General features: G+C 42.1%; 1 protein-coding gene across 4 annotated transcripts in view; it reads left to right on the top strand.

Annotated features, from left to right (window-relative positions):
• Positions 1 to 25,436, top strand: part of ESRRG (estrogen related receptor gamma) — a 464,808-nt gene extending 439,372 nt beyond the window's left edge. For all 4 annotated transcript variants that reach the window (XM_054576587.1, XM_054576586.1, XM_054576588.1 and 1 more), the window contains 2 exons: positions 11,991 to 12,260; positions 21,610 to 25,436. In XM_054576587.1, coding sequence (XP_054432562.1) covers positions 11,991 to 12,260; positions 21,610 to 21,854 — 515 coding nt within the window. In that variant the 3' untranslated portion in view covers positions 21,855 to 25,436. The remainder of the gene's footprint in view (positions 1 to 11,990; positions 12,261 to 21,609) is intronic.
• Positions 25,437 to 25,816: the final 380 nt, after the last annotated feature.

Raw genomic sequence — 25,816 nt, 5'->3', positions numbered from 1 at the left:
TCCACCCCTGGATGGTCACCCCTGTATTTGCCTTGGCTTATTTCCCTAAATTAAGCTAATGTGGGAATTTCAAGGATTTCCTGGATCCATGAAGGGGGCTGGTCACAGAGGCTAGGAGGGTTACAAAGAGAAATACGCTTTCCTCCAGATCAAAGCAGGGAGACTGGGGAGTGCCGTGGGTGCCTGCGTTCACTCGGGGAGGAATTCCAGCCGGAGAGCTTTCTCACCGCGGCCGCGCGTCTCTCGCGTGCCACTTTTGAACGGAAGCCTGTCTCAGCAAGAGTTATTAGGAGAGGCACAGGTTTGGTTTCTGCGTTAGAGACCTGTGATACATAACATCAGGCAGCCCTTTACGACTGGTAGCGATTCTGCATCCACGCGGTGGAGGAATTCCAAGAGCTGTGTTGTTTCATGTTTTTGCTTTTGTTTCTGTTTAACTTGGCCAGTTATCTAGATCGGGGGCAGGGTGGAGAGAAAGAAGGGGAGGCAGAAGGGAATCGAAGGGGTTGTCTCTGTTGTCAATAAGATAACTGCTAGCCTCCCCCGTGGAACGGATGCCAAGCCGTAATGACTTAGCTCTGCTTGAGCCAGCAAACACCAGCCGTGAACTTGGGAGTAAATATTCGTAAACAGATCTTCATTAGCCACAGAGAAAAATAGTGTAGGAGGCTGACCTGGAACAGAACTCTTGGGGCCAGAAATTCAGAGATGCTCTCCTGAGCACAAATTACGCCCAAGTCTTTACACACAGACAGTGAGGATTTCTAATATTATTGAATGTGGAGTTTCAGGGTCAGTATGCTATAATTTCGTATGTGACATGCATCTCATGGATAACATATTTCTTCTACATTCTTTCATGAATACATATGACACTTTGTTTTTAATGGCCTGTGCTATAAATCCTTTAACTTGCATTTATGCTGAAGACCTGTTCCCCCCCCCCCCGCCCCACCTCTCCTCTTTCTGGGCCATATGCTGGAGACCGCGAGTTATAGTGTCTTTCTTTTGGAGAAAGTCAAGCAAAATGCACCTGAAGGATTTTTTTTTTCTGCTTTGTTTGTAACTAGTAGAAGTGAAAGAAGGGGTATGTTAATATTAACACCAAAGGCTCTAATAATTAGTGTTCTTGTTGGAATTTGTGTTTCTATACCAAGGGACCAATTAGGTAAATTTGAAAAGATTTGAAGGCATGTTGTTTAAAATTAATACAGGGATGATAAGTGATTGTCTCCTGGAGACCCCAGAGAGCATCAATTCCTGGTCCTGTCAGGGAAAGCTCACAAGGTGACGACCACTCTCCATTCTTCTGTACTTGGGAGTGGAAATAAAATTTTCCAATTTTTAGGTGAGTTCATGAAATTACCCAGGTGCTCACCAGGCCAACGTCAGTCTATGCCTTTGCGTGTGTAGGTGTGGCCTTCGCAAATGGGAAAACGATGACGAAAGCATTCCTTTCACAAGCTTCCGTTGACCCTGCTGCCAGAAACTTTGCCTTTATCAATGCAAGCGGGTATATTGGGAGAAACGCGCAACTTCGCCTCTCTCGAATGGGCAGCATTTATTCCAAAATCCGATCAGGGTGGATTGAGGGTTTATTCCTATCTTCCTTCTAATTTTCTCCTTTGTGCTAAATCTGTAAATTTTATATATTATATATAGTTATACATACATGTGTGCATATGTCTTTGGATATATTTTTTAACATACTACAGCTTATTTCTGATTTATCCAAGAGGTGGAATGTTCTTTCAGATTCTTCCATATCAGAATATTATGTTGGGGCACATATAACAGACAGAAAGCAGTCACGGCTGGCTTACTGTTTATAGATTTCCTTTAATGGTTGAATGTTCCCAAGAGAAGCAGTTCATCTTTTAAAAAAAGTTATTAAAGTTCATGGGTGGGCAGAAGAAAAGTTCAAAAAAATGAATTTTTTAATTTTAAAAATAGTTTTGGGTCAGAAACTCAGTGAAAATATTAAATGTTAGAAATTTAAAGGGAAGTTTAAAATGCCAGTAGTTGTTTAAAAATGCTAATAAAATTTACAGTTGGGTTTCCTCCAGTAGCTAAAAAGTTTATTGAAAGCACATCTCTCTCTTGCTGAAGTCTGACAAATGGAATGCTTTACTAACTTACTGGTTAGTTTATTAACCTTTTGTATGATAAAAAACATATAGTTGATTCTAAAATTTATGTTAGCAAAATTCATCTTTTTATATTTCTTCCGGTCTCTGTATTTTAAATGAAAAATTATGGTCCCCAACATACCTAATTTGTTTGCTCATTAGTTCAAACTCTCAGCTAGTTATGCACAAAAAGAAAAAAGAAAATGAAAAACAAAGTGCATAAACATATAATGTGAACTTACTACCCGACTTGTTAAAAATTGTTTTGTCTCCCGCATGATTTCCTCAGGGCCCAACCTGCCTTTTTCTAAACTTAGACACACCCTCCTTGACGAGCCCAGAACCTCTGTGCAGGGCTCTGCCTTGCCAGGCCTGTCCCTACCACAAGGAGAAACGCTTCCCTCCACAGTGGCTCCATAGGAGTGGATATACAGACCAGCGTGATAAACCTGGAACATATCTAAGTGGTATTTAAGCTACAGTAACACCTTCTTGTGCAGACACAGTGAAAGGTCATAACCGACAAGCGCCACCTTCCTTGTTTGTAAATGTCTGATTTGCTGCTGTAGAGTGGGAAGTCACTTCAGTCCTTCTGTGCGGCTCAATGGCTGTCATGTTACCAATACTTCTGACAAGTGAGTGTTTACTTGCCGAGAATCTATTGTCCTAAAATGGACTGAGCCGGGGAGGCTGCGTGAATGCATTTTTAATCGCATTGCATTGCCTTCTTTTTGCTGTGTCTGATTGGGCGGTGGGGGAGGGGAGGGTCCCATCCTGAAAAACAGCACGTGTTTCTCAGTCTGCTTGCAATTTTTTTTAAAGTGTAGAAAGTGTCTTAACCAGTTACTTGGGCTTTACAAAAACTAGATTTGAAATCTCCCAAGAATCTATGTAAATAAAAGCAGACAAACAATTTTTGATTCCAGCAAGTACAAAGAAGCAATGAACATTTGTTTTCATTCCTGACCAGGCTAGATTAGAATTTCAGAAGTTTAAAATCCTGGCTACAGAAAATAAATTTACACATTGTCAAATAATTGTACAACTCGAATAAACTAAAGAATTTAATTACAGATAGTTGGAAATAATAAAACGTCATTGTGACCTTATCATGGGAACTCTTATAAATGGCTATTTGTAACTATAAAACAGGCCATATGATAAAAATGTCTACCTTAATTCCAAATTAAAAAGGAACAGGCTGAGTTTGAGAAATTTAGGCAGGGCTTTATCAAAATTTAAGTGGCTCCAAGGAAAATCCTGTAACTACATAGGCACTTAGAAGCAAAGAACATTATATATAACTGGTGCCTTACACACTTTTTGAATTTGAAAAAATTTGGCAACTCTTTTATATATTCAGAGATCTTTTTTTTTTTTTTTTGAGGAAGAGGCTGATATTTGGAATACTCTAATTTTTTGAACATACTTAGCACAAATTTATTTTTAATTAAATTTATTGGAGTGACATCGGTTTATAAGATTACATCGGCTTCAAGTGTGCTTTTCTATGACACGTGATCTGTGTTTGGCACTGTGTACCCACCGCCCGCATCCACTCGCCTCACACCGCCACACAGGAGCATCGGCCCCTTCGCCCCTTACTCCTCCCCACCTGCTTCCCTCTGTAACCGCCCCGTTGCTGTCTGTGTCGCTGAGTTTCAGTTTTATGTCCTGCACATGAGTAAACTCACATGGTGCTTAGCTTTCTCTGCCTGACCCATGTCACTTAGCACAGTGTTCTCAAGGCCCATCCCTGTTGTCACAAAGGGCAGTGCTTCATCTTTTCTTATGGCTGGGAAGTAGCCCATAGCGTGCATGTGCCACATCTGCTTTATCGGTTCGTCTAGCGAAGATCGCTTTGGTTGTTTCCATGTCTTGGCCACTGTGAATAATGCTGCGGTGGACACAGGGGCGCATATATCTTTGCGAATAAGTGTTTTCAATTTTTCTGGTAGATACCCGGAAGAGGGATGGCTGGGTCATATGGTAACTCTATTCTTAATTTTTTGAGGACAGTTTTCACAGTGGCTGTTTTTCGTTCTTTTTTGAAAGCCAGTCAGTGAGCTGTTAGGGAATTAGTCCTTCAGGCGCTGGGAGGTGTTGATTGAGCGCCTGCTCTGTGGCAGGATGCGTGTGCTGGGGATGCAGGAAAAACAAGGAGAGGCGATCCCGACTGGTGAGAGCTTAGGCAGCATGGCAGCCCGCTGCGAAGGCTGCGGACAGGTCTGCTGGGTGGCAGGACATGCGTCTGCCCCGTCCTTGCTTATGTCTTTACCTTGAGCTCCACTCTGTGTTTTCCCACAACTGTAAGCTCCCCCCAGGCGCTGCCCAGGAACGACGACAACGGCAGTAGGAGTGGAAAGGAAGGTGTGCGGTTGGTTCCAGAAATACGACAGGGAAGAATTGGCGAGAGACCCGTGGAGGGCTGGGGCGGGGCGGGCGCGGGGGTGGCGGGTGGCGGTGGTGATGCGGTGCATGGCGGGAGTTTGGGAGCCGTGGGTTTTGACATTGGGGTTGGGATACTGAGCTCACTTTCTGTCATGTCAGACCGTCTATGGAGAAGCCGCCAGGGGGAGATTTTTCAGGAGATGGGGCAGGAAAAGGAGAGGGCAGATAGTGAAAGAAGTCCGTGTTGTGCTGAAGAGGTTCCGTTTGCGTCCTTTAGAAGATGTGGAAGAAAGCAAGCCTTTGGATCAGCACATGGCGTGCTTCTATTTCTTAGTTCGAAGAAAGCGTGACAAGCCACGAGCAGGAAAGAAGGGGATTTTCCCTCAGTTTGTATGTTTCTGTCTAAATTTCCCCTTTTTATAAAGTTACAGTTATAGTACGTTAGGACCCACCCTCATGGCCTCATGTTAGCTGCATCATATTCAAAGGCACTGTTTCCAAATAAGGTCCCATTCGCAGGTCCTGGGAGTTAGGATCCCCAAATCTGTGGAGAGACACAATTCAACCCCAGTGGGGGCCCGGTTACCAGCAGTGGTCGTGACACAGTGGAACCAGGGCCCAGGCCGCCCGGCCTCGGGGTCACTTCTCCCACACCAGTCTCGTCGCTCCTGTGTCAGTCGATGGCAGCAAACCTCGAGCTCTTGGGCCTTTGACGTCACAGGCTTCCTTCCCTCTGACTCTCTACGTGTCTGTAGGGGTGTCTGTCGGCTTCACAGATTCCCAAAGTTGAAGAGAGAGTCAGTTCGCATTTCTTTCAGAGTCTTGACTTTCAAATCAGGGACTGGGCCACGGTGGACGGAGGCTGCGTGGGGATTCCTGAAGGGGGCAGTGCGCGCGGGGCTGGGGCCCAGGCTGGACTGGCTTCCCTTGGACCGCCCGGCCGTGCCCTGTGACGGCCTGTGGGATTTCTTGGCCTGTTCTTGCCAGTGATTGGGGAGAGCAGGTCACATGGCTTCAAAACAAGGCCTTTTCTTCCTCAGCATCCATCCCATCATAAAGAAAGACTGAAAATGCCCTGTTCTGAGCTATTTTTTTATAGTCCTGTATTGTACGGCACTGCCTTCCTTTTTTGTCTTCATGGTCAGACTGTAGTCTTATCAAAAAAGGTGATCTTTCCAGGCAGAACTTCCTGGTTTTGAACCAGTGAAAAATAAACATTGTCGGAGAAAAGGTCACCACGCCTCTGTCCTCCACAGCATCTCAGCCCACGCTTGCCTCTGCATCGCCCAACAATTTTCCTTCCTTCTGGGCTTGGGTGAAAGGAGGGGAGGAGGTAGTGGAGGCCAAGTGAGGGCGGCCTGGTAAAAGCTGAGGGCATTATTCTGGGTCCTCTGTCGTCGTTTGGGCGTGGTAGGGGAGTGAGGTTTGCAGAAGCAGCTGCACGCACCATGCACGTAGCCTCTGCCGTCTCTCTGTGCTTGCATCTGCCCTACATCTGGGCCTTTTTTTCCAAAGAAGGTTGGCAGTTAAAAACCGCCCACTCACAGACACAAACAAACAAAAAAACCCGTGTCATCATTTTGAGACGTTCCTGTGTTGCCACTAGAGAATATCTTTTTTTAGCTGCTGTTACCCTTTTAACTTTTCTAGCAAGCTGTGCTGGGAGACAAGGGACAATTGCTAAGGAAAGTGTTTTCCCGGCGCCGTGGGGCACGTTTCCATCTCTGGGCCCGTAAGTAGGCAGATTGTAAACTCATCTGCAAGGTGCACCTGTAAACCCAGACAAGGGCGATAATTCTGGCCCTGGCTGGGTAGTTCAGCTGGTTGGAGTGTCGTCCGATACATTTAAGGTTGCAGGTTCGATCCCCAGTTAGGGCACAGACAAGAATCAACCAAGGAATGCATAAATGAGTGAAACATTCTCTGTCTCTCTCTAAAATCGATACCTGTATTTTCTTAAGGAGTGATGATTCTGTCAGGGTCTGGTAGATATCGCCTTTACAAGTCTGTTTTCCCCTCTCTTTTAATTTATCACCACCACCCCCAACTCGTTTGCTGAATTCTGTAGATTGTGGTCAACTCTGCCACATAGATATTAAGTAAATTTTGAGTCTGAGTTGTCTTTCAGTTTTCCACATCTATCCTGTGAAAGCACTACTTAAAAATAATGGCTCTATAAAATCTCTGTGAACCCTGCTTGAGGTATAAACAGAACTACAGAAACAGATTTCTTAAGGAATCAACAAAAGTTGAAATACGTGATCCGCAAGAGAGGGAGCTGTCCCTTTGTTGTCAGTTATTATGTTTCCTTATTATTCTTTCATTTCACCCAAACCAATTATGACTGAATCTAAATTGTTGAAATCTGGATTCCTGGCGGTCTAAAAGAATAAAAGATTCAAAGGGTAGAACTGGAGGTATCCTATGTAGTGCTTAAGTCCTAATATAATAGAGAGAGAGTAATCATCATCCCTTTTAAAGATTTTTTAAATAAAATGGTTCCAAATGCACCAGGTAGATATTCGAGCCGTCACCTTGACCTCTGTAGCTGCTTAACTCGGGCCTCTTTGGAGAGCTAGTCTATGAAGTCTGTGCCTATGAAAACAAAAACAAAGCGAAAGCTCTTCATATACGACGGTAGTATATGCACACACACATACTACAGGCCCCAGAGCTGTGTTTTCTGAATCTTAGAACATATGTTTGGTCAGGTGACAAAATCGACTGGCTTAGAAGTAGAGTAAGTTTATCTCTAACAAGGGTTATGCATCTGTGCATCCTTTGGTAGCAAAGACCAAATCTCCACACCGTTGCTATTCTTTTCTCCGCCAGCGCCTGTAGACATCGGGTCGGTCTGTGTGGGAGAGGAAGCATCTCGCTTCTGCCATGTTGCTCAGTCAGCTTCTCTCGATGAACTTCGTTTGTGTCCTAGTGAGTCATTATGGCATCGTTATAATTCTAGCATGATATGCTATTTGTTGAAAGGTGTCGGTTTTTTGTGGAACAGAGAAACTGCCGTTCGGAAACGGTGAGCGGCCAAATCCATGCCATGATTAACTGATATTAACAGACGCCCTGAAGCCTGGCGACGCTTGCTCTCTGTTTCGGGAGAGCGGCCGGGAAGAAGATGCCTCGCAGGGGTTAAACCCAAATGTGTGCACCGAGTGCACCGCAGCCTACTTCTGTCAACACTCCGATCAGGAAATAAACATTTATGCTTTCTGAAATGAAAGTGTATTTTTGAAGACTAGCCGTCAGATACTTTTTGCCCTTCACACTTTCAAATGCTTAGCCTTTTTTGTAAGTCGACTGCAAAGTGCATCCGTTTGCCAGGCTAAGGGGAAAAAAAAAAAGGTATGTGACAAGTGCCCAGGGCGCCTCTGTCATCCTCCGAAGTCTCCAGGAGGCGGGTGGCACAAAACATACTTCTCCAAGCCTCTTACTTCAGGGGTACCTGCCTCTTGAGCAGCTTTTCAATCCTCCCAAATGATGTTATTCCCAACTGTCATCTGGTTTATTTGGAGCACACTGTATCACAGATAAACACGCTATTTAACTGCGGGTCAAGGTAGAGAGTCACTCTGCTAGCAAAATGCCCGAGATACATTAAATGGCACGACTCCAGGACAGAGATGAAGGGAGATCAGCGTTGTCAGCGGCGCGCGTGGAACAGGCTGCAGCTGGGGGAGAAAAAAATGTGCCGTGGTATCAGTGTATTTTAAAAAGCTGTAATACGGCTGAACGTTTAAAACTATAACCTGTCACACGCCAAAGATTAAGATCCCGGCATGTACAAAACGTGAAGTTCAAACGACACAACTGCAGAGCATATTTCATTTCACTTGGGAAAGAGGTTTCTCTCCAAAGATAGCTAAATGTTATAGATGGTTGGGACCTCTAACTCCTAGACCAATAGCTGTAAAACGCCACTAAATGCTGGTAAAAGCGCAGACAAGTAATCACCATTCAGATGCAAGCATGTGTGTGCCAATAGAGCCATAGCATGTTTACAAAGTCCCTTTGACTTTTATTTGAGTTTATTGAAAGGTGTGTTTTTGATTGAGATCATGGTCATTTAGGTTTTTATACTTAGCTCAGATCTATGGATAAAAATAGTATTGTATCCATGTGTCTGTCTGTAAAATGTAGCTAGCACTCCTGAAGGGCAGGGAGATGAACTTTATGGAATGCAGATATAATCTCTGTTATGTGTTCAGCTTCCTTAGTGATCAGGTGAGCACAGCTATCTCATAATAAGGCGGTTACCTGGGCATTTGGTCGGGAGAGCTTTCTATGCTAACTTCTCGAGTGCAGAGGAGAGCTAGGAAAGGGTTAATGTGTTGAGAGATTCAGCTATTTCTAGACCTAGAAGAGATAAAAGTCCAGACTTGTATTTCTGTTGTGTAAAGTGTGGACTGTTGCTTCCCTATTGTTTTGCAAAAACTACACCTCCTTTAATCAGTTGAAATAGACCCGAAGACAGCAAGCAAGTAAAGTTGTCCAACCTTTTATGTTATATCCATCTTCCCATCCTCCCTGACCCCGTCCCTCCAAAAAGTAGAACCTTTCTTTATTTTTCCCCATCTTTTTTTTTTTATTAAGAAGTGAAAGAGGAAAGGGGAAAAGTTAGGTTTATAGACACACACACACACACACACACACACACACACACTCTCTCTCTCTCTCTCTCTCTCTCTCTCTCTCTCACCCCTGCCCCCGCCCCCACCTCCCACCAGCATAAAAGAAACAAATTACAAGATCCACCTTAAAAAAAAAAAAGGAACTTTTATTGCTTTTTTTTTTTTTTTTTTGGTTAATGAAACCCCAAAGAAATATGTGAAACACTGTTATGGCTGAAAAATTGTTCATTTGTAAATCGCAGGGACAAAGGGGCCTGAGCAACTTTCAAGTTTCCGTGCACGTAAATGTCGATAGCGGGCCTTCTCCATCATCAGCACTAAATTCACATTGATGCCTCTTTTCTTCTCCGTATTGATCCTTCCATGAGGACGTAGATTTGTATCTGTTAATTAATGCGTCCTGAAACAGCGTTTGTATTAATCAGGCAGATAAGAAAAATTGGAAGCCTGGACCCTCCTGACAACCGTAAAAGTGCTGGCCCTGATAAAATCGTGGACGGACCTCAATAAAAAAGTTCCTCCTTCCACTCAATAAACTAATCATCCTGCTTTTAATTATTCGGCAGAAAGATGTGTGGAGATTGGAGAATGTGTAAATCTATTTACTAACAGAGGGAGAATGGGGCCGTCACAGGAAGGGGCTGCGGGCGATGTGCTCTGTCCATCTGCTGCTGCAGAGAGGCGGCTGGTGGGGACACGAGGAGGAGGAGAGAGACAGGCAGACTGAAAATGCCTTTTTGGTCCTACCTTCCTGGACGACTGTTTAATTTTTCATCCATTTAATCTATAAAAGAAAGTCCTGCGCAGGCCCTCTTCTTGAAAGATTTTTGGATGTGCGTGGCCTCGTCTTCTTGGGGAAGGGTGGCAGAAAATAGAGCAATATTGTTTGTTTGTGTTTGTTTGTTTGTTTGTTTGTGGTGAGTGTGACCTTCTCAAAACCAAAAGCTAAAGGAGCCAAACCTACTCACAAGAGATCATTATTTTTCCCTTCTGAATCCCTTTCTAAAATAGCAATTGTTATAGCTAATTTTTTGAGGATATTTATTGATACAACCCCACACTGAAGAGACAAAAAAAAAAAAATGGAAAAAAGACTTACCCAGCTGGTCTAAAGGAAGGTCTGTCAAGTAATACGTCAGTGGCTTGACAAACAATGACCAAAATGCTTTTCTCAGACGCCTGAAGACCCCCGTAAGTAAAGCCTGATGACTCTGTCCTGATGATTTGGTTAAACACTTCTACCTAATGGTGTCACGTGGCGAACGACTGGTTATCACCGTCAGGCCAGGGACCCCTTTCCTTTCCCGACTGCGCTGTCATTGCCAGTGTCACACGGGATGTGAACAATTTAATAGGGATAAAGGTGGCGACGACAAAGACCATAGCAAAAGCCTAAGAAGGCTGGGCGGCACTGAATATTTTTGATTTGGGTAATGAAGTCTAGAAGGGGAGTAAATATACATTGTATGAGTTGCATTGTCCAAAAATTTCCTCTTCTGGAGAATTGCTGGTAGCAGTTCCTTAAATCATGTTACCATTGTCCTCGAAGACCACGGGAATGTTTGATTGGTTACCCTTGGAATTATTCCTGGCCTAACTTTGGAAATGAAGGGGAACTGTTGAAAATGAAACTTCTTTTTTAGGCCTCTTGGTAAAAGCATGTGGCTGATTATCAGTTATGTTCACTAAGACTTTATTCTTTAAATTTCTTTTAGAATTTAGATCTGGTTCCTGTAAGTCACAAATATATTCCTTGACCTCAAGTAGGCTTAATTGTATTACTTCATCATTTCCTCTTGCACCTCATTTTCTTTTATGTGTGTGCCAGTGTGTGTGTGTGTGTGTGTGTGTGTGTGTGTGTGTGTGTACGTCTGTATTTGCATATGATTTCTCAAGCTCAAAAGGACTGTAAGCATGCTTGTATAAATGTAGACCAGATTTTTCATAAAGGACTATGAATAGTCATCAGGTACTTCAGAAAAAAATACCTGATGTATCTGCACTTACTGAATGCATGTTACAAACTTGTGTCTTGTTGAATGGTGTTTATATTTTCCATTGAAAAATTAAGGCACAAGAAACTTCTCTGCTGCCAGGCGAAACGCCCGGTAGCTTCTGGGGCCAGTATTTACACTCAGCCCTGGGTCCACTCACGTCCTCTCCACTGAACCCCGTTGCCCCACATTTAACTTCCTAGACAACGGCGTCTTAATCCCAAGGATAAACGTGCTTTTCTGTTTGGTGAAGAGGTCAGGGTGCTAAGTGCCCCACTCACTTTTATACCAACCATCGCCATTTTCAAAAGGAATTCGTGTTAACTGTTACTGGGGACAAAGTACCCAATTACAAAGGTAACTGTGACTATTGTAGAGAAATTTTTCCAAATTTAAGTACACTATATGACCTAAATTGTTGGTTTTCCTTTATTTTTTTGACTCTTTATAAAGAAACTTTTATGTTGTTTATCAGTAGTAGTTTTTAAATACAAGGTCATGAAAATGACTTTCTATGAGTCATTAAGACTTCAGCCAAAAAAAAAAAAAAAGTGTATTTATCGATTCCATTGTGTTTTCTTCTCAAGTAAACAACTTCTCTACTGTAGTCCCTTTAGCCCCACCTATAAAATGTCAGGGAAACACCACCACGTCGAGGCTAGTTGGTGACTTTTACTTTGCCATTCGCAGAATAATCAGGGGAAAGTTTAAGAGCACGTGATCGAGACTCTGCAGGATTTTGAGCCCTAACGCCGGTGCTGCCCACCGGGTGGAACTAACATGTCATTCTGAAATTGTGGCTTTGGAGTAACCAGGTCTGCCCTCTTCCCATGCAGGCTTCTCCACGCTGTCCCTGGCCGACCAGATGAGCCTGCTGCAGAGCGCCTGGATGGAAATCTTGATCCTCGGGGTCGTGTACCGGTCCCTCTCCTTCGAGGATGAACTTGTCTATGCAGACGACTATATAATGGATGAAGACCAGTCCAAGCTCGCAGGCCTTCTTGACCTAAATAATGCCATCCTGCAGCTGGTGAAGAAGTACAAGAGCATGAAGCTGGAGAAGGAAGAATTTGTCACCCTCAAAGCGATAGCTCTGGCTAATTCAGGTTGGCATGTTGACACGGTCGTTGTTCCGTCTCTGAGTATGTCACTTTCGCCCTTTCCTGGCATTCTTGACAGATTTGCTAGACCCCAGTGCAAATCCGTGCATGAAACAGCAAAATTAGAGTCATTATGGCTTTCAAGTGAAGAGTTAAAAATAAGAAAAATCAGCTGAAGGGGGATTATTTTTATTAGGTTTGCTGATTGAAAGCTGAGGAATTTTTCACCACCTCATGCGTTTACTAGTATGTGTAGTGTATGGCCATTCTCAGGACCGAATTAGCTCCACTGCTTTGTATGCACAAGGGAAAATAAGTGTGAATTACAAATACACATAAACCATTTTTCCCCCTCAAAAAATGCAAATTTTACAATCAGAAAATCAGAATAAAATATATTTGATGGTGTTTTTAATTTTGGTTATCAATACCCACTGTTTTCTTACCTTCTGGAATTCTCTAGAAGTCAGATCCTGCTAAGGGAGTGTTCCTCTCAAAGGGACTGACTGCCTAGGCGGCGAGGGCTCAGAATGGTGGGAATAAACAGTCTTTACATTTGAACTGAAACATGCTCAAGCAAGGAGCGACCTCTGATAAGTAAAAATCGTTGGCGCTTTGTTGTTTTTCCCTTTGTGCCTTTCTGAATGCTTTATTGTGGTCTTAAGTCTGTTTTAGCATTTGCATAAAGTTCCGGATACATCCCTCCTTAATGACGTGCCGATCATTAGATACCTGCACGTCAATAACATGCTCTGATGCTATGTACCATTGACAGTCACACCGTGCCTTTCCATCTGCTTTTGTTTTGACCCTATCTTTGAACTTTATCTTGGTTGCCGGCCAGTAGTTTTCCCTTTAATTACAAGAAGGAAACTGTCAATAAAATCTGTTAAATGGGATGCAATGAGTGGCTTGAATGGGCGGACGGCTATTTGTTCAAATTCTGCAGCATTCAAGGTATTGACAGTTTGTTTTCTGGGGCCATATGTGACGATCAATCTCAGGCTGGGCTCAGCCGCGCTGAAAAATGAAAAACCAGATTGCTTTTGCTTAGTTGTGGATGACGACTTTGTGATTTGGCGCGGTCCTAGTGAGATGAGACCTTCTGCCCAAATTGCCCCCATGAGAGCCAGGGACGCGTGACTGTTTTTAGAAATAATTTTTAATTGATTTTGTAATTAACAGTTCATCTGCAATATTGATGCACGAATCCTTGGACTGATAGGAGGGAAATTGTTTTCAACAATGAAGTTGTACTTTCCTATCTGCCTTTGTAACAGAGTTCGGCATTTCACACTTTCATCGTGAATACAGCTCTCGTCCGCACGCCACCATTCTTTTCTCCTCCTTCCCTGTGAAGCTGTAAAACGTGATTCATTATAGCAAATGGCATTGCTGTTGCGAACCCTCAGGAACCCCCAGGCCTGCTCTCTAGAAAACCGAACAGGGACATGGGATCGACATTTTCTGGGAATGTCTTCGTGTACAGAGACTTCGTTTTACAGAATCTCTTGTAATTAGATGAACGATTTGGGAAAGTATTTTTATTTGATAATTATATAGAAATTCAAATTTAAACATTTACTTGGATAATTATTCAGAAAGTACAGCAAGCCTGTTTTTGTATCATTTATGTTTCAAATTACTTTTTTTTTTGGTAATTAACTAATCATGAATGCTGAGCAATGCTAAGATTTAATCATCAAAATTGCTCAGTATTTTATGTTAGAAGTTAGACGCATACTTTCTGGCTGCGGATCATGACTTAGAGTGCCTTGGTGGCCGCATTTCTGTCTCTTGTTGGGAAGCATAATCATTCATGTTTTTATAAATAAATATTTGAACCCCACACACTTCCCTTAGGGAGAGGAAGTGACCTACTTTAGACTGGCAGTTAGAGGGTATTTAAAGAACTAGTTAGTTTTTCTTGTTTAAAGCTAGAAATAATTAACATCCCCCCACCTTTTCCCCTTTATTATAGCGTTGAGTGACACTGCTTTTCCTAAGAAAATTTCACTGTGTCACAGAATTTCCCTGTGTGTTATTTTAAGTCTTTTTAGCCTCTCGATACCAATAGAAATTGAGTGAGCCTCCATAATAAAGAGAACTGATTCAGGGCACAAGGCCCATGTTATTCCTGAGGGTGCCCCTCCCCTGTGTTGTATAAACATGGCCTTTCTCCTCCCATCTCACCTGCAAGCGTCACCATTTTAGCTTGGGATATATGACTCAAAGGCATTTTCTCTGATACTGTACATGATGCCACTCCTTTCTTTTTTCTTTTCTTTTTTTTTGTTTGACCATTATTGGGAGGACAGTGATAAAGCTGTAGATTTGATCTTGCTTAGATCCAGTGATTCTTAAAAGGCTCATAAATACATCCATATGGAAATGTTGTAATACTATTTTTAGAGACCCTAAAAAGCTCATAGATTTTCTTTAAGTATTTAGAAATTTCAGATCACCATAAGGAAATTTTTGTGCAAAAAAAAAAAAATTCTATTTCAGTGTTATTTTTAGATCCTTCAGCATCCCCTATATGGGCTGGAGGTGTTAACAACCATTGCCTCATTAATCTAAATTTCAGCTTATTTTAAACATCTGTCTTTATTCAATAATTATAAATGCTGTGCTTATGCTTGGGAAACAGAGAATTGGCTTCCTGATAATGGCTGTCATATTTTTTGTAGCTTTGTTTCTATCATGTTTGAATTCAGGAATAGTTACTACACCAGAACACCAGTGGAAATATAGTCCCTATCTTCAGGTATATGACCAAAAAAAGGTAAATACATATATATAATGAACTAATATTGTAATTCTTACATTTAAATATTTGAAAACCCTAAATATGGTTCCAGTTAATTTTGAAGATAAAAAACACAAAACTCAGAGGCTCACTTAAACTACTTACGCTGCTGCTGTTTGGTTTTTGCTTAAATCTGCCATCACTGTTTGAATTATTTTAATTTTATTTAGGATATTTGTTTTTTTTTTAACTTAATGCAATCCTTAAATTTCATACATATTTATATTTCAAATTTGTAAAACTATAAAAACTGGTTCCTCGATTTTTTTTTTTTTTTTATCATGCTCTGTGATCACCATGCATTGACACAGTCAAAGAAATACTAGCTTCAAGTATATCTATACTTCCACCCTGGGCAATAAGCATATAAAATACTTCGCAACTGTTGTACTTCGAAGGGGTGGCATAACATCATTTTCCTTTACGGGCCTCAAGATAATGAGCATCTGCTACAAAAGGTCATTACCGCAGTGCAGGCCATTTATGATTCGGGGAAAGCTGAAAGGGTTACCACTCACGTTGGAATCAACATTCACTTATTGAACATAATTGTCTTTATCACTTTCCAGTAAATGGAGTTAGAAAGCTCCTAGAAAAACCTAAGCTGCTAGAGGGAGAAAGCAGGCCTTGGGTGCTTGTAGGGGAAGAGAAAGGATCTAGCAAGAAAGCCTCATTCAGTGAGAGAAACGCAACAATGGTAAAATAACTTGGGATTTGTGTGAGAAGCCTGCGGGCAAGAGACCATGGACCACGGGGGCTTTCTGTGGTTCACCATTTTATGTGAATTTTGTATAAGAGCGATTGGCGTGGCTGGTGTAAATGTAAACTCCTGGCTTCATAGCCAGAGCCAGAAACGCAGAAAACAGCTTTCCTGAAAAAACCAGTGTGTCTTAGCGGAGAGCTGTGAAGCCAGGAGTTCTCACCATGGTTCAGCACAAAACCAGAATTACTGTGACTATTTGCAACATTAGAAGTATAGCTTCTCTGAGTTAGCAAACACCTAAAAGTTATCTGATCCAACTCCTTAGTTGATATGTGAACAGTGTCCTTGGTATTTTCACCAAGCGTTTCCACATTCTCGATGGGAACTCTCCTGGACTCACTAATTTCTGGAAGGAGTGACTCCCTCAGAAGTTTCTCAGCCCCTCTCTCTCTCCTTCACAATGTAACGGGAAATACAACACATTAGGGAAAACACAAGAAAAGAATGTATACCTTAAGGAGTGTATTAGTCTCCTACAGATGCCTTTCCAGATTGCCAGGACTCGGTGGCTTTAACTTGCACGTGCCCACGCCCCTGCAGTTCTGGCAGTCGGAAGGCCATCATCAGCTTCGCTAGGTTGAGGACACGGCATCCACAGGGAGGCCCTCTGGGGACAGCCCGTGACCTCGCTGTTTCAGGTTCCATAACAGCAGGCCTGGCCTTCCTTGGCCCATGGCACCTTCCTCTGTCTTCAAAGCCACAAGTGCAGCCTTTGGCTTCAGGGGCGACTTGGCTTTTTCTTCCTTTACCTCCCTCTTGTAAAAGCACTCGGTTTCGCCAAAGGCGCAGCTCTCAGCCTTCCACTATGAATATAAATAAAAGCGAGGTCAAGAATTAAACCTTCGCAAGAGACCCAGAAACCCCTGTGCGTCCCAGCCCAGCCCAGCCCCTCTCTTCCCACAAAAGTAACTATGTCCTGTCCTGACTTTGATAGTCATCAAGTTCTTGGTGTTCTGTGATGGTTTCCTTTGGAAATAATGTACCCCCGATGCAATAGTTGTGTCTGGTCCATCAGAAACCTTCTGTTAAAAAAATTTCTTATGAAATTTTAAGCCTCCTTTCATCTGAAAGTTCCTCTTCCATTTTCTTCTCTGCTGAAGAAGACAGCCTGGGCTTGGCAGATCGCATTCTCTGGGAGCAATGCATCCTGCTTCCCTGCCCTTTGCATCTTGTGCAAATTAGCATCTGGATCCAGAGACCTCATTAGACGTGCGTTCGATCCCCATGGCACCTGCGGGTGGTGTGTTGTTTGCCGGGGAGCATGTAATGTCTGCGTGTCTCTCTTTGATGCTCATCACTTCAATCCAGGCATCACTCGGAGTTGCAAAATGGCGATTTGTAATATCACTATTTCTTTTTTCATTCAGTTGTTGGGATATTTATGTAAAGTGATACTTTTTCTCACCCGTATTTGGTTACCAGTGATATGGTTCATGGAAAAGTAGGCTTAATGCTTGATTCTGTCTCTCTATTTACCAGTTCTCAAGGTAAAGAACTGGTACCCTATTTTTTAATGTTATTAAAATCATGTGTATTTAAACATATTCAATGGATTCTAACCAACTGCAAGTATAAGCCTTTTTCAAGCTCCCATGGCCCCATGTGGGGTCAGTCAGCTTGGCTCACAGGCGTTGCTTTTCCTTAGCGTCGCTGAAGTTCTACGCTGGGCCAGCCTTCAGGTTGGCTTCTGGAATCCTTTGAATGACTTAATAGTTTAATAATGTCCTTCCTGTCTAGCATGCCAAGATGGTCCATGCTCATCTTAAATATTTCTGGGCCAGGGCTGGACCCCAGCTATAACCTGGGTGCTAGGTCGCTCATGACTCATGACCTCGCCCCTCAGTTGGCCATGTGTCCTGGGCCCCTTCAGTGGGCAGAGGCGAGGACACAGACAGACACACACAGAGTGTTAAGGTCGCTGTGTGCGTGTGTGTGTATCTTGGGGACACCCTGCCACCTATTTTTTTTGTAAGTGATATCTCTGGGTTTTTAGTGTTGCCATCAATTTTTCTCTTGATCTCTTGATTTTCATATGCAGATTTAGAGAGATGAAAATATTTTGTTGCCACTACTGCCATCTTCCTGGAATCCAGTCTGTTTACTTTTAATCAAAACTGTATGATCGGCAGCTTAAAATAGAGAACTAACTAACTAAATAAATAAATGAGGGACCAACTCCTCTGTTCATCAAGAACCGACGGCCAGAGCCTCAGCCGGCACCTCTGCTCCCTGCAACCCGGGGCTGCTCTCTCAGACCCCTTACATGTTGCATGGAAAGTTCTGAGACCCCAGTCCTCTCTTAGAGGGAAGGCTTTTTCTCACTCCCCTGTATGTCCATCGTGTGCATGTGTGTGTGTGTGTGTGTGTGTGTGTCACTCGTTTCATGACTGGAGAGAAGCACATTCCTTTCAGCTCCCACTTCGGAGAGTAAAATATTGGAAGTTGATGAATTGGTTCTATTTTACCATTAGGTATTGAAACTTAATATATGGGTGATAATACATCTCTCACTTACCCTCTAGTTATCTTTTGAAATCTTGGTATCTTCAAATAGGATCTGTTCAGGAGTTCTCAACCCCAGCTTGGCCAAAGAATCACCTAGATTTTGAAAGATACTGATGGTCTGATCCAGCCCCAATTTTCTGATTTCTGATTTAATAGGTCTGGGTGTGGGCCTAGGCATATGAGCCTTTTTTGTTTGTTTGTTTGGGTTTGCATAAATGTTGGGACTATTTCCTTTACACACATGAAGTTAAAAAAACCATCACCAACAACGAAAGCTAAGTAATTACATAAATGAATGCCAGTTCTGTTGAGCCTGGCATAAATCTATAAAAAGAACAAAACAAAGATTAAAGCTACAGAGCCAGAACTTGAACTAGGATCTCTAATGGAGATTAATATTTTCTTCAGCAGTCTGCCAGCTGAATCATGGTCTAATTAAATAGTTCAGATTTAGTGAGTTTGCATTTAAAGTATTAGCAGATCCGAGAATGGGTAAAGCTAAAATGAGTTAGAATCTTTTTCTGCAAATGGGAAGTTAAATTATCATAGTAATTTGATTAAATCATTTTTAAATCTCAGCAGCTAAATCACAGCCTTTAAAGAATAGTTTGAAGTCTTAATTGCTGTTTGTGAGCGCCTCTCTCTGCTATTTGTTCTCGCCCCATTTCCTGTGACATCCTCTAATACATCTCCCGCGGGGCCAGGGCCTGGGGGAGGCGGGGCTCAGGTGGGCTCCGAGGGGCTGTGCCGCTGGCCTCGCGCGTTGAAAGACCTGCCTTGTGGAAGGAGGAAATGCCCCCCGAGGGGTTCCCGGGGCTGGGACCAGGACCAGGGTGTGGAACTCGGAGACGGATTTGGAAAGAGAGAAGGCATTTCCGATCCCTAGCTCTGTTCCTTGTCAGGTAGAATGCGCTCTCTGCACAGAACTGGAAATGCCTTCACGAAACTGTGGTAGAGGAGATTCCTGATGAGGACGGAAGGGTGAACGAGATGATTTCAGGGGAAACTTAAACCCCTTTAAAAAAAAAAAAAAGAAAAAGAAAAGGAAACGTCATGTACAGCGTTATCAATTCTGGCAACACACTAGAATCCCAGGAACAGGTTAAGCCTAACCCCGACCCTTCCGCCCACGGCCCCGGGCCTTGCGGGGACGTTGGGGGTGAACCGACGCGGTGGCCTGAAACAGGGACTTAACACCTGCTCTATTTATGATGTCCACTCTGCTGTTGTGGGAGCCCTCTGCTCAGGAAATAGTTACTTTGTTTTAATTTCGTCTATAAAGAAGGCACTTTCTCTTTTCCTGCCCTTCGATTGCCCTCTGTTTTTTCTCAGAGTGCTAACTTTTAGGACCCGGGTAGGCTGGACAAGTCCACCTCGCCTCCGTTCCCCTCACGCACCGGGCCAGTCTTCTGTGTGCCTGGACATTCTCCGTTAGGCTATGCCCTGCCCACCATTTTCCCTGCAGACAGCATTTAATGCAAAAACAGCAAAATATCAGAGCACGGAGCTGTCATCTCTGTGACTATTTTTTGGCACTAGTATTGCCACCCCTCAGACAACTCTGAAAATTACTTGGGCTTGTTTTAAAGACACGTCCCATAGGACGCAGATAGGATTACTCTTCATTCAGGGACCACGCTGGGGAGACACCCAGAAAGAAACAGTGCGTAGGGAAAGACGGGGCACACCCTAGAGGACGTCTCGCGCTCCGCTCCGGAGCGCCCCTGCGACCATTTCCCACGCGGGAGAATGCCTTCTTTTGGCTCCTTCAGGCAGGGATCAAGCCTTGAGCAGTAAACACTTACACACAATGCTGTTCCAGACTATTCAAAATTCTTTCGAAGAAATGTGTCATTAACCACCTAATGTAAATAGTGGTCAGTTCACCAGTAATGTGGCTGAAATGATTCAAAATGACAATGCAAAAGGAGAAAAGAAAAAATAAACAGAATACTAAGAAAATTTCACAGCATGTTACCACTTACAATAGCAGTCAAGCTTTTGCCCCAGCTGGGGTGGCTCCGTGGGTTCGGTGTCGCCCACAAGCCAGCAGGTCACTGGTTCAATTCCCGGTCAGAGCACTTGCCTGGCCTGCAGGTTTGCTGCTCACCTGGGGCACAAGGGCAAGGCAGCCATTCGATGTTTCTCTCTCACATCGGTGTTTCTCTCTCACATCGGTGTTTCACTCCCTTGTTTTCTCCCTAACTTCTGCCTCTCTAAAACAAAAAGAAATTTTAAAAAAATTTAAAAATAGCAGTCAAGCTAATGACTTTGCCATAGTTTTTATATGTTCAGCCACTTGATTTTAAATCACATTTCCTCTCTTTTTGTGCATGCAGTCTGATGTTTGAATTATATGAAAGATCAGGCTAACTACATATATCTTAGAACTCTGCATCCTCCAAGAAGCAGAATTATTAAACATGCACAATCCCCCCAAAGACCCCATTATGTGTAATTAACAGATAAACTGTCATCAGAATCAATAAAACGTGCTAAATGATTCAAACTTGTATATAATTAAGTGTCTGGTTTAGAACTAGAGCTGCAAGTTTTATCCCCCCACCCACATTTCTTGCAAGAATAACTGTGGCAACCCTGTTAACCCTTTCCTTGCCTGATGGAATTAGGTTTTTAAATTAAATGCAGACCTCAGTTCCCTAAAGGCGTTGTGCGTGTGTCAGCGGAGAAGCAGACTACGTCAGGATCTTTTACGGAGCTATGAAGAGCACCCTAACAACTCTAGAACTGAACACAGTGTTAGAGTCAGGCTATTATCACGGGATTCTTAAAGTCTTGGTCATCAGTGTTTTTCTTTCCTTTTGAGAAATGGGAGCTTTTTCAGGGCAAGGTCCGGATTTTAAACAACTTTACCTGGACAGCACTGAAAGTAACACCTTTAGTAGACGGCCTTCCGTAACTGTTGAATGAGCGAATGAGTAAGTACGTGAATGAGGCAATGACTACAATAGCCAGGGTTGTACTCTGTTCGAAGAAAGGCTTCTCCGTGGTCAGCCTTGAAAGAAAAAAAAAAATTGCACACCTTTTCAGTAATGGACCTTCTGTAATAATTCCCATGTTCTAAGTAAGCAATGAATATTATCACCTGGCGGGAACTGAGGCCCCCAAAATGGAGTTGGGAAGGGTGAGCCTCTGAGCACATCACTACTTAGAGCTCAGAGGTGTTCAAGGATAACCTTTGACTTCTGTAGCACTGATATGCTTAGGTTTCTGTTGTTATTAATAGCATGGTTTGTGTTTTTTGCCTCCTGGTACAGACTCCATGCACATAGAGGATGTGGAAGCCGTCCAGAAGCTCCAGGACGTCCTGCACGAGGCCCTGCAGGATTACGAAGCCGGGCAGCACATGGAAGACCCCCGGAGGGCCGGCAAGATGCTGATGACGCTGCCCCTGCTGAGGCAGACGTCCACGAAGGCCGTGCAGCACTTCTACAACATCAAACTCGAAGGCAAAGTCCCCATGCACAAACTTTTTTTGGAAATGCTGGAGGCCAAGGTCTGACCGAAGGCTTTCTGGGCCTTGCCATCCTGCACGCTGAAAAAGGGAAAATAAACCCGAGGGTGATGTCGAAGAAACTTAGAGTTTAGTTAACACCATCAAAAATCAACAAAGACTGCACTGATAATTTAGCAGCAAGACTATGAAGCAGCTTTCGGATTTCTCTGTATCTTCCTGATGAATTTCTTTCTACCTGATCTCATCTTTTCCTTTTTTCTCATTTCTCTTTCTCTTCATTTTTTTCTCCCCTCGTTACTCCTCCTTTTCCTTATTTCTTGGCTTTCTTGATGACTGGTTCCCTCTCTCATTTCCTTCCTTCCTTCCTCTCCTTTCCTTCTTCCCATCCTTCCCTTCTAAATTTTATATAGCTCTAGTTGTGAGAAAATTTTTCTTTCCTTCCTTCCTTCCTCACCCCCTTTCTTCCTTCTTCCTGCTGCTGAACTTTTAAAAGAGGTCTCTAATTGGAGAGAGAAGGAAGCCAGCCCTGCCAAAGGATGGAAATCCATAATATGGATGCCAGTGAACTTATTGTGAACCATAACGTCCCCAATGACTAAGGAATCAAAGAGAGAACCGTCGTACCTAAAGTACAGTGCAACATAAGCGAATTGACTGAGTGCAGTATTAGATTTCATGGGAGCAGCCTCTAATTAGACAACTTAAGCAACGTTGCATCGGCTGCTTCTCATCATTGCTTTCCCATCTAGATCAGTTACAGCCATTTGATTCCTTAATTGTTTTTTCAAGTCTTCCAGGTATTTGTTAGTTTAGCTACTATGTAACTTTTTCAGGGAATAGTTTAAGCTTTATTCATTCATGCAATACTAAAGAGAAATAAGAATACTGCGATTTTGTGCTGGCTTTGAACAATTACGGACAATAATGAAGGACAAATGAATCCTGAAGGAAGATTTTTAAAAAAAAAAAAGTTTTGTTTCTTCTTACAAATGGAGATTTTTTTTGTACCAGCTTTACCACTTTTCAGCCATGTATTAATATGGGAATTTAACTTACTCAAGCAATAGTTGAAGGGAAGGTGCATATTATCACGGATGCAATTTATGTTGTGTGCCGGTCTGGTCCCAAACATCAATTTCCTAACATGAGCTCCAGTTTACCTAAATGTTCACTGACGCAAAGGATTAGATCATACCACCAGTGACTCTGGGTGGTCACGGATATCAGCACTGCACATGGAACCCAGATCCATAGGATTTTCAGAAGTGCGCCTCTCGGCCTGGGGGGCACAGTTGCCATACGATTCCCAGCTGCCCTGCCACAGCGGTTAGGAACGAGTTCCTGCCTGTTGGCAAAGTTAAAGACCTTTCCCCCAAAGGAGCTGTGAGCCAGTATTCATTTAAGAGGCAATAAGGCAAATGCCAGAATTTGAACAACAACAACAACAACAACAAAATCATCAAAGACAACAGATGCCTGACCAAATTCTAAAACCTATCCACATGAATTGATTCATTTAGGAATGTTTGTTTAAATTAACCTGCAGTCTTTAGCAAGAGCTAAGCCGATATATCTGCTTTTCAACCAGCATTGTCACAGCGAGGAAGTCAGTCAGGTTCCAGACTGTTAAGAGGTGTAATCTAATGAAGAAATCAATTAGATGCCCCCGAAATCTACAGTCACTGAATAACCAAGAACCAGAAGAAATAGTAACCTCCATCAAATGCTATACCAATGGACCAGTGTTAGTAGCTGCTCCCTGTACTATGTGAACAGTCTTATTCTATGTACACAGATGTAATTAAAATTGTAATCCTAACAAACAAAAGAAATGTAGTTCAGCTTTTCAATGTTTCATGTTTGCTGTGCTTTTTCTGAATTTTATGTTGCATTCAAAGACTGTTTGTCTTGTTCTTCTTGTGGTGTTTGGATTCTTGTGGTGTGTGCTTTTAGACACAGGGTAGAATTAGAGACAATATTGGATGTACAATTCCTCAGGAGACTACAGTAGTATATTCTATTCCTTACCAGTAATAAGGTTCTTCCTAATAATAATTAAGAGATTGAAACTCCAAACAAGTATTCACTATGAACAGATACACATCAAAATCATAATAATATTTTCAAAACAAGGAATAATTTCTCTAATGGTTTATTATAGAATACCAATGTATAGCTTAGAAATAAAACTTTGAATATTTCAAGAATATAGATAAGTCTAATTTTTAAATGCTGTATATATGGCTTTCATTCACTCATCTCTCAGATGTTGTTATTAACTCGCTCTGTGTTGTTGCAAAACTTTTTGGTGCGGATACGTTTCCAAAACTCTTGCTACTTTGTGTGCTTTAAACAAAATACCTTGGGTTGATGTTTCATCAGCCCAATGCTAGAAATACTGTGTATCTATCATTAGCTATATGGGACTATATTGTAGATTGTGGTTTCTCAGTAGAGAAGTGACTGTAGTGTGATTCTAGATAAATCATCATTAGCAATTCATTCAGATGGTCAATAACTTGAAATTTATAGCTGTGATAGGAGTTCAGAAATTGGCACATCCCTTTAAAAATAACAACAGAAAAAAAATCCAACTCCTGGGAAATAAAAAGGTGCTGATTCTATAAGATTATTTATATATGTAAGTGTTTAAAAAGATTATTTTCCAGCAAGTCTGTGCAGGGTTTAAGTTGCTACTATTCAACCACACTATATATAAATAAAGTATATACACTATATACATTGTTTTTACTGGATCACATTAAAGTACTTGGGCTTCAGAAGTAAGAGCCAACCGACTGAAAACAGGAGAGGGAGATATGTGAGAAGACGGAAGTGCAGCTTTCAGCGTTCAGGTTAAGTGAGACAAGTACCCCATAAGTAGGTGTCGCAAACTAACACGCAGATTTAAAAGAACTGCACGGGCTTTTAGGGCAAATGCCCATCTTAAACCTCACTTGAGGTAAGTTTTCTCGAGTTTCAAGCAAGACCATTTACTTAATGTGAAGTTTTGGAAAGTTATAAAGGTGTATGTTTTAGCCATATGATTTTAATTTTTATTTTTCTTCTTTTTCAGTTTGTTCTTATTTAAAGCAATATGATTGTGTGACTACCTGCTGTTACACTTGTGTTTCAATCAGCTCAGATTGTTGTATTTATTCCACTATTTTGCATTTAAATGATAACATAAAAGATATAAAAAATTTAAAACTGCTATTTTTCTTATAGAAGAGAAAATGGGTGTTGGTGATTGTATTTTAATTATTTAAGCGTCTCTGTTTACCTGCCTAGGAAAACATTTTATGGCAGTCTTATGTGCAAAGATCATAAAAGGACAAAAAATTTAAACTGCTTATAATAATCCAGGAGTTGCATTATAGCCAGTAGTAAAAAGAATAATAACAATAATAATAATAATAAAACCATGTCTATAGCTGTAGATGGGCTTCACATCTGTAAAGCAATCAATTGTATATTTTTGTGATGTGTACCATACTGTGTGCTCCAACCAATGTCCATTTGTGTAAATGTATTTATTTTATATTGTATATATTGTTAAATGCAAAAAGGAGATATGATTCTGTAACTCCAATCAGTTCAGATGTGTAACTCAAATTATTATGCCTTTCAGGATGATGGTAGAGCAATATTAAACAAGCTTCCACTTTTGATTGCTCCTCTGCATTGTGTTTCTTTATTCACACCCTCCCCCCCTCCAAAAAAAAACCCAAAACAAAACACTGCCCTTTGCTGCTTCCATTGGAAGAGTACCTCTGAGTACCCGTTCCCTAAAAATAAAGCAGGAGTTTAAATAGGAGCTATATAAAGGCTTGTCAGGATGAATTCTAGGGTGCCAAGAGACATTTTGCATATTTAAGAGTATGCAAAGTGTCTCGTGGCACATTAGAATTCATTCTGACAAGCCTTTATATAGCTCTTCCTTAATCTGAAAGCATCTCCGCATCATCCTGCATTACTCAAAATCATCGCCTCGGTGGCAATGTCAT

This window comes from Pteronotus mesoamericanus, unplaced genomic scaffold (genome assembly GCF_021234165.1).
Source record: "Pteronotus mesoamericanus isolate MK-2021 breed Mesoamerican mustached bat unplaced genomic scaffold, CSHL_Meso_final contig_347, whole genome shotgun sequence".
Classification (NCBI taxonomy): domain Eukaryota; kingdom Metazoa; phylum Chordata; class Mammalia; order Chiroptera; family Mormoopidae; genus Pteronotus; species Pteronotus mesoamericanus.
The sequence above is the reverse complement of the archived record's forward strand: the minus strand, read 5'-3'. Positions and strand labels throughout refer to the sequence as shown.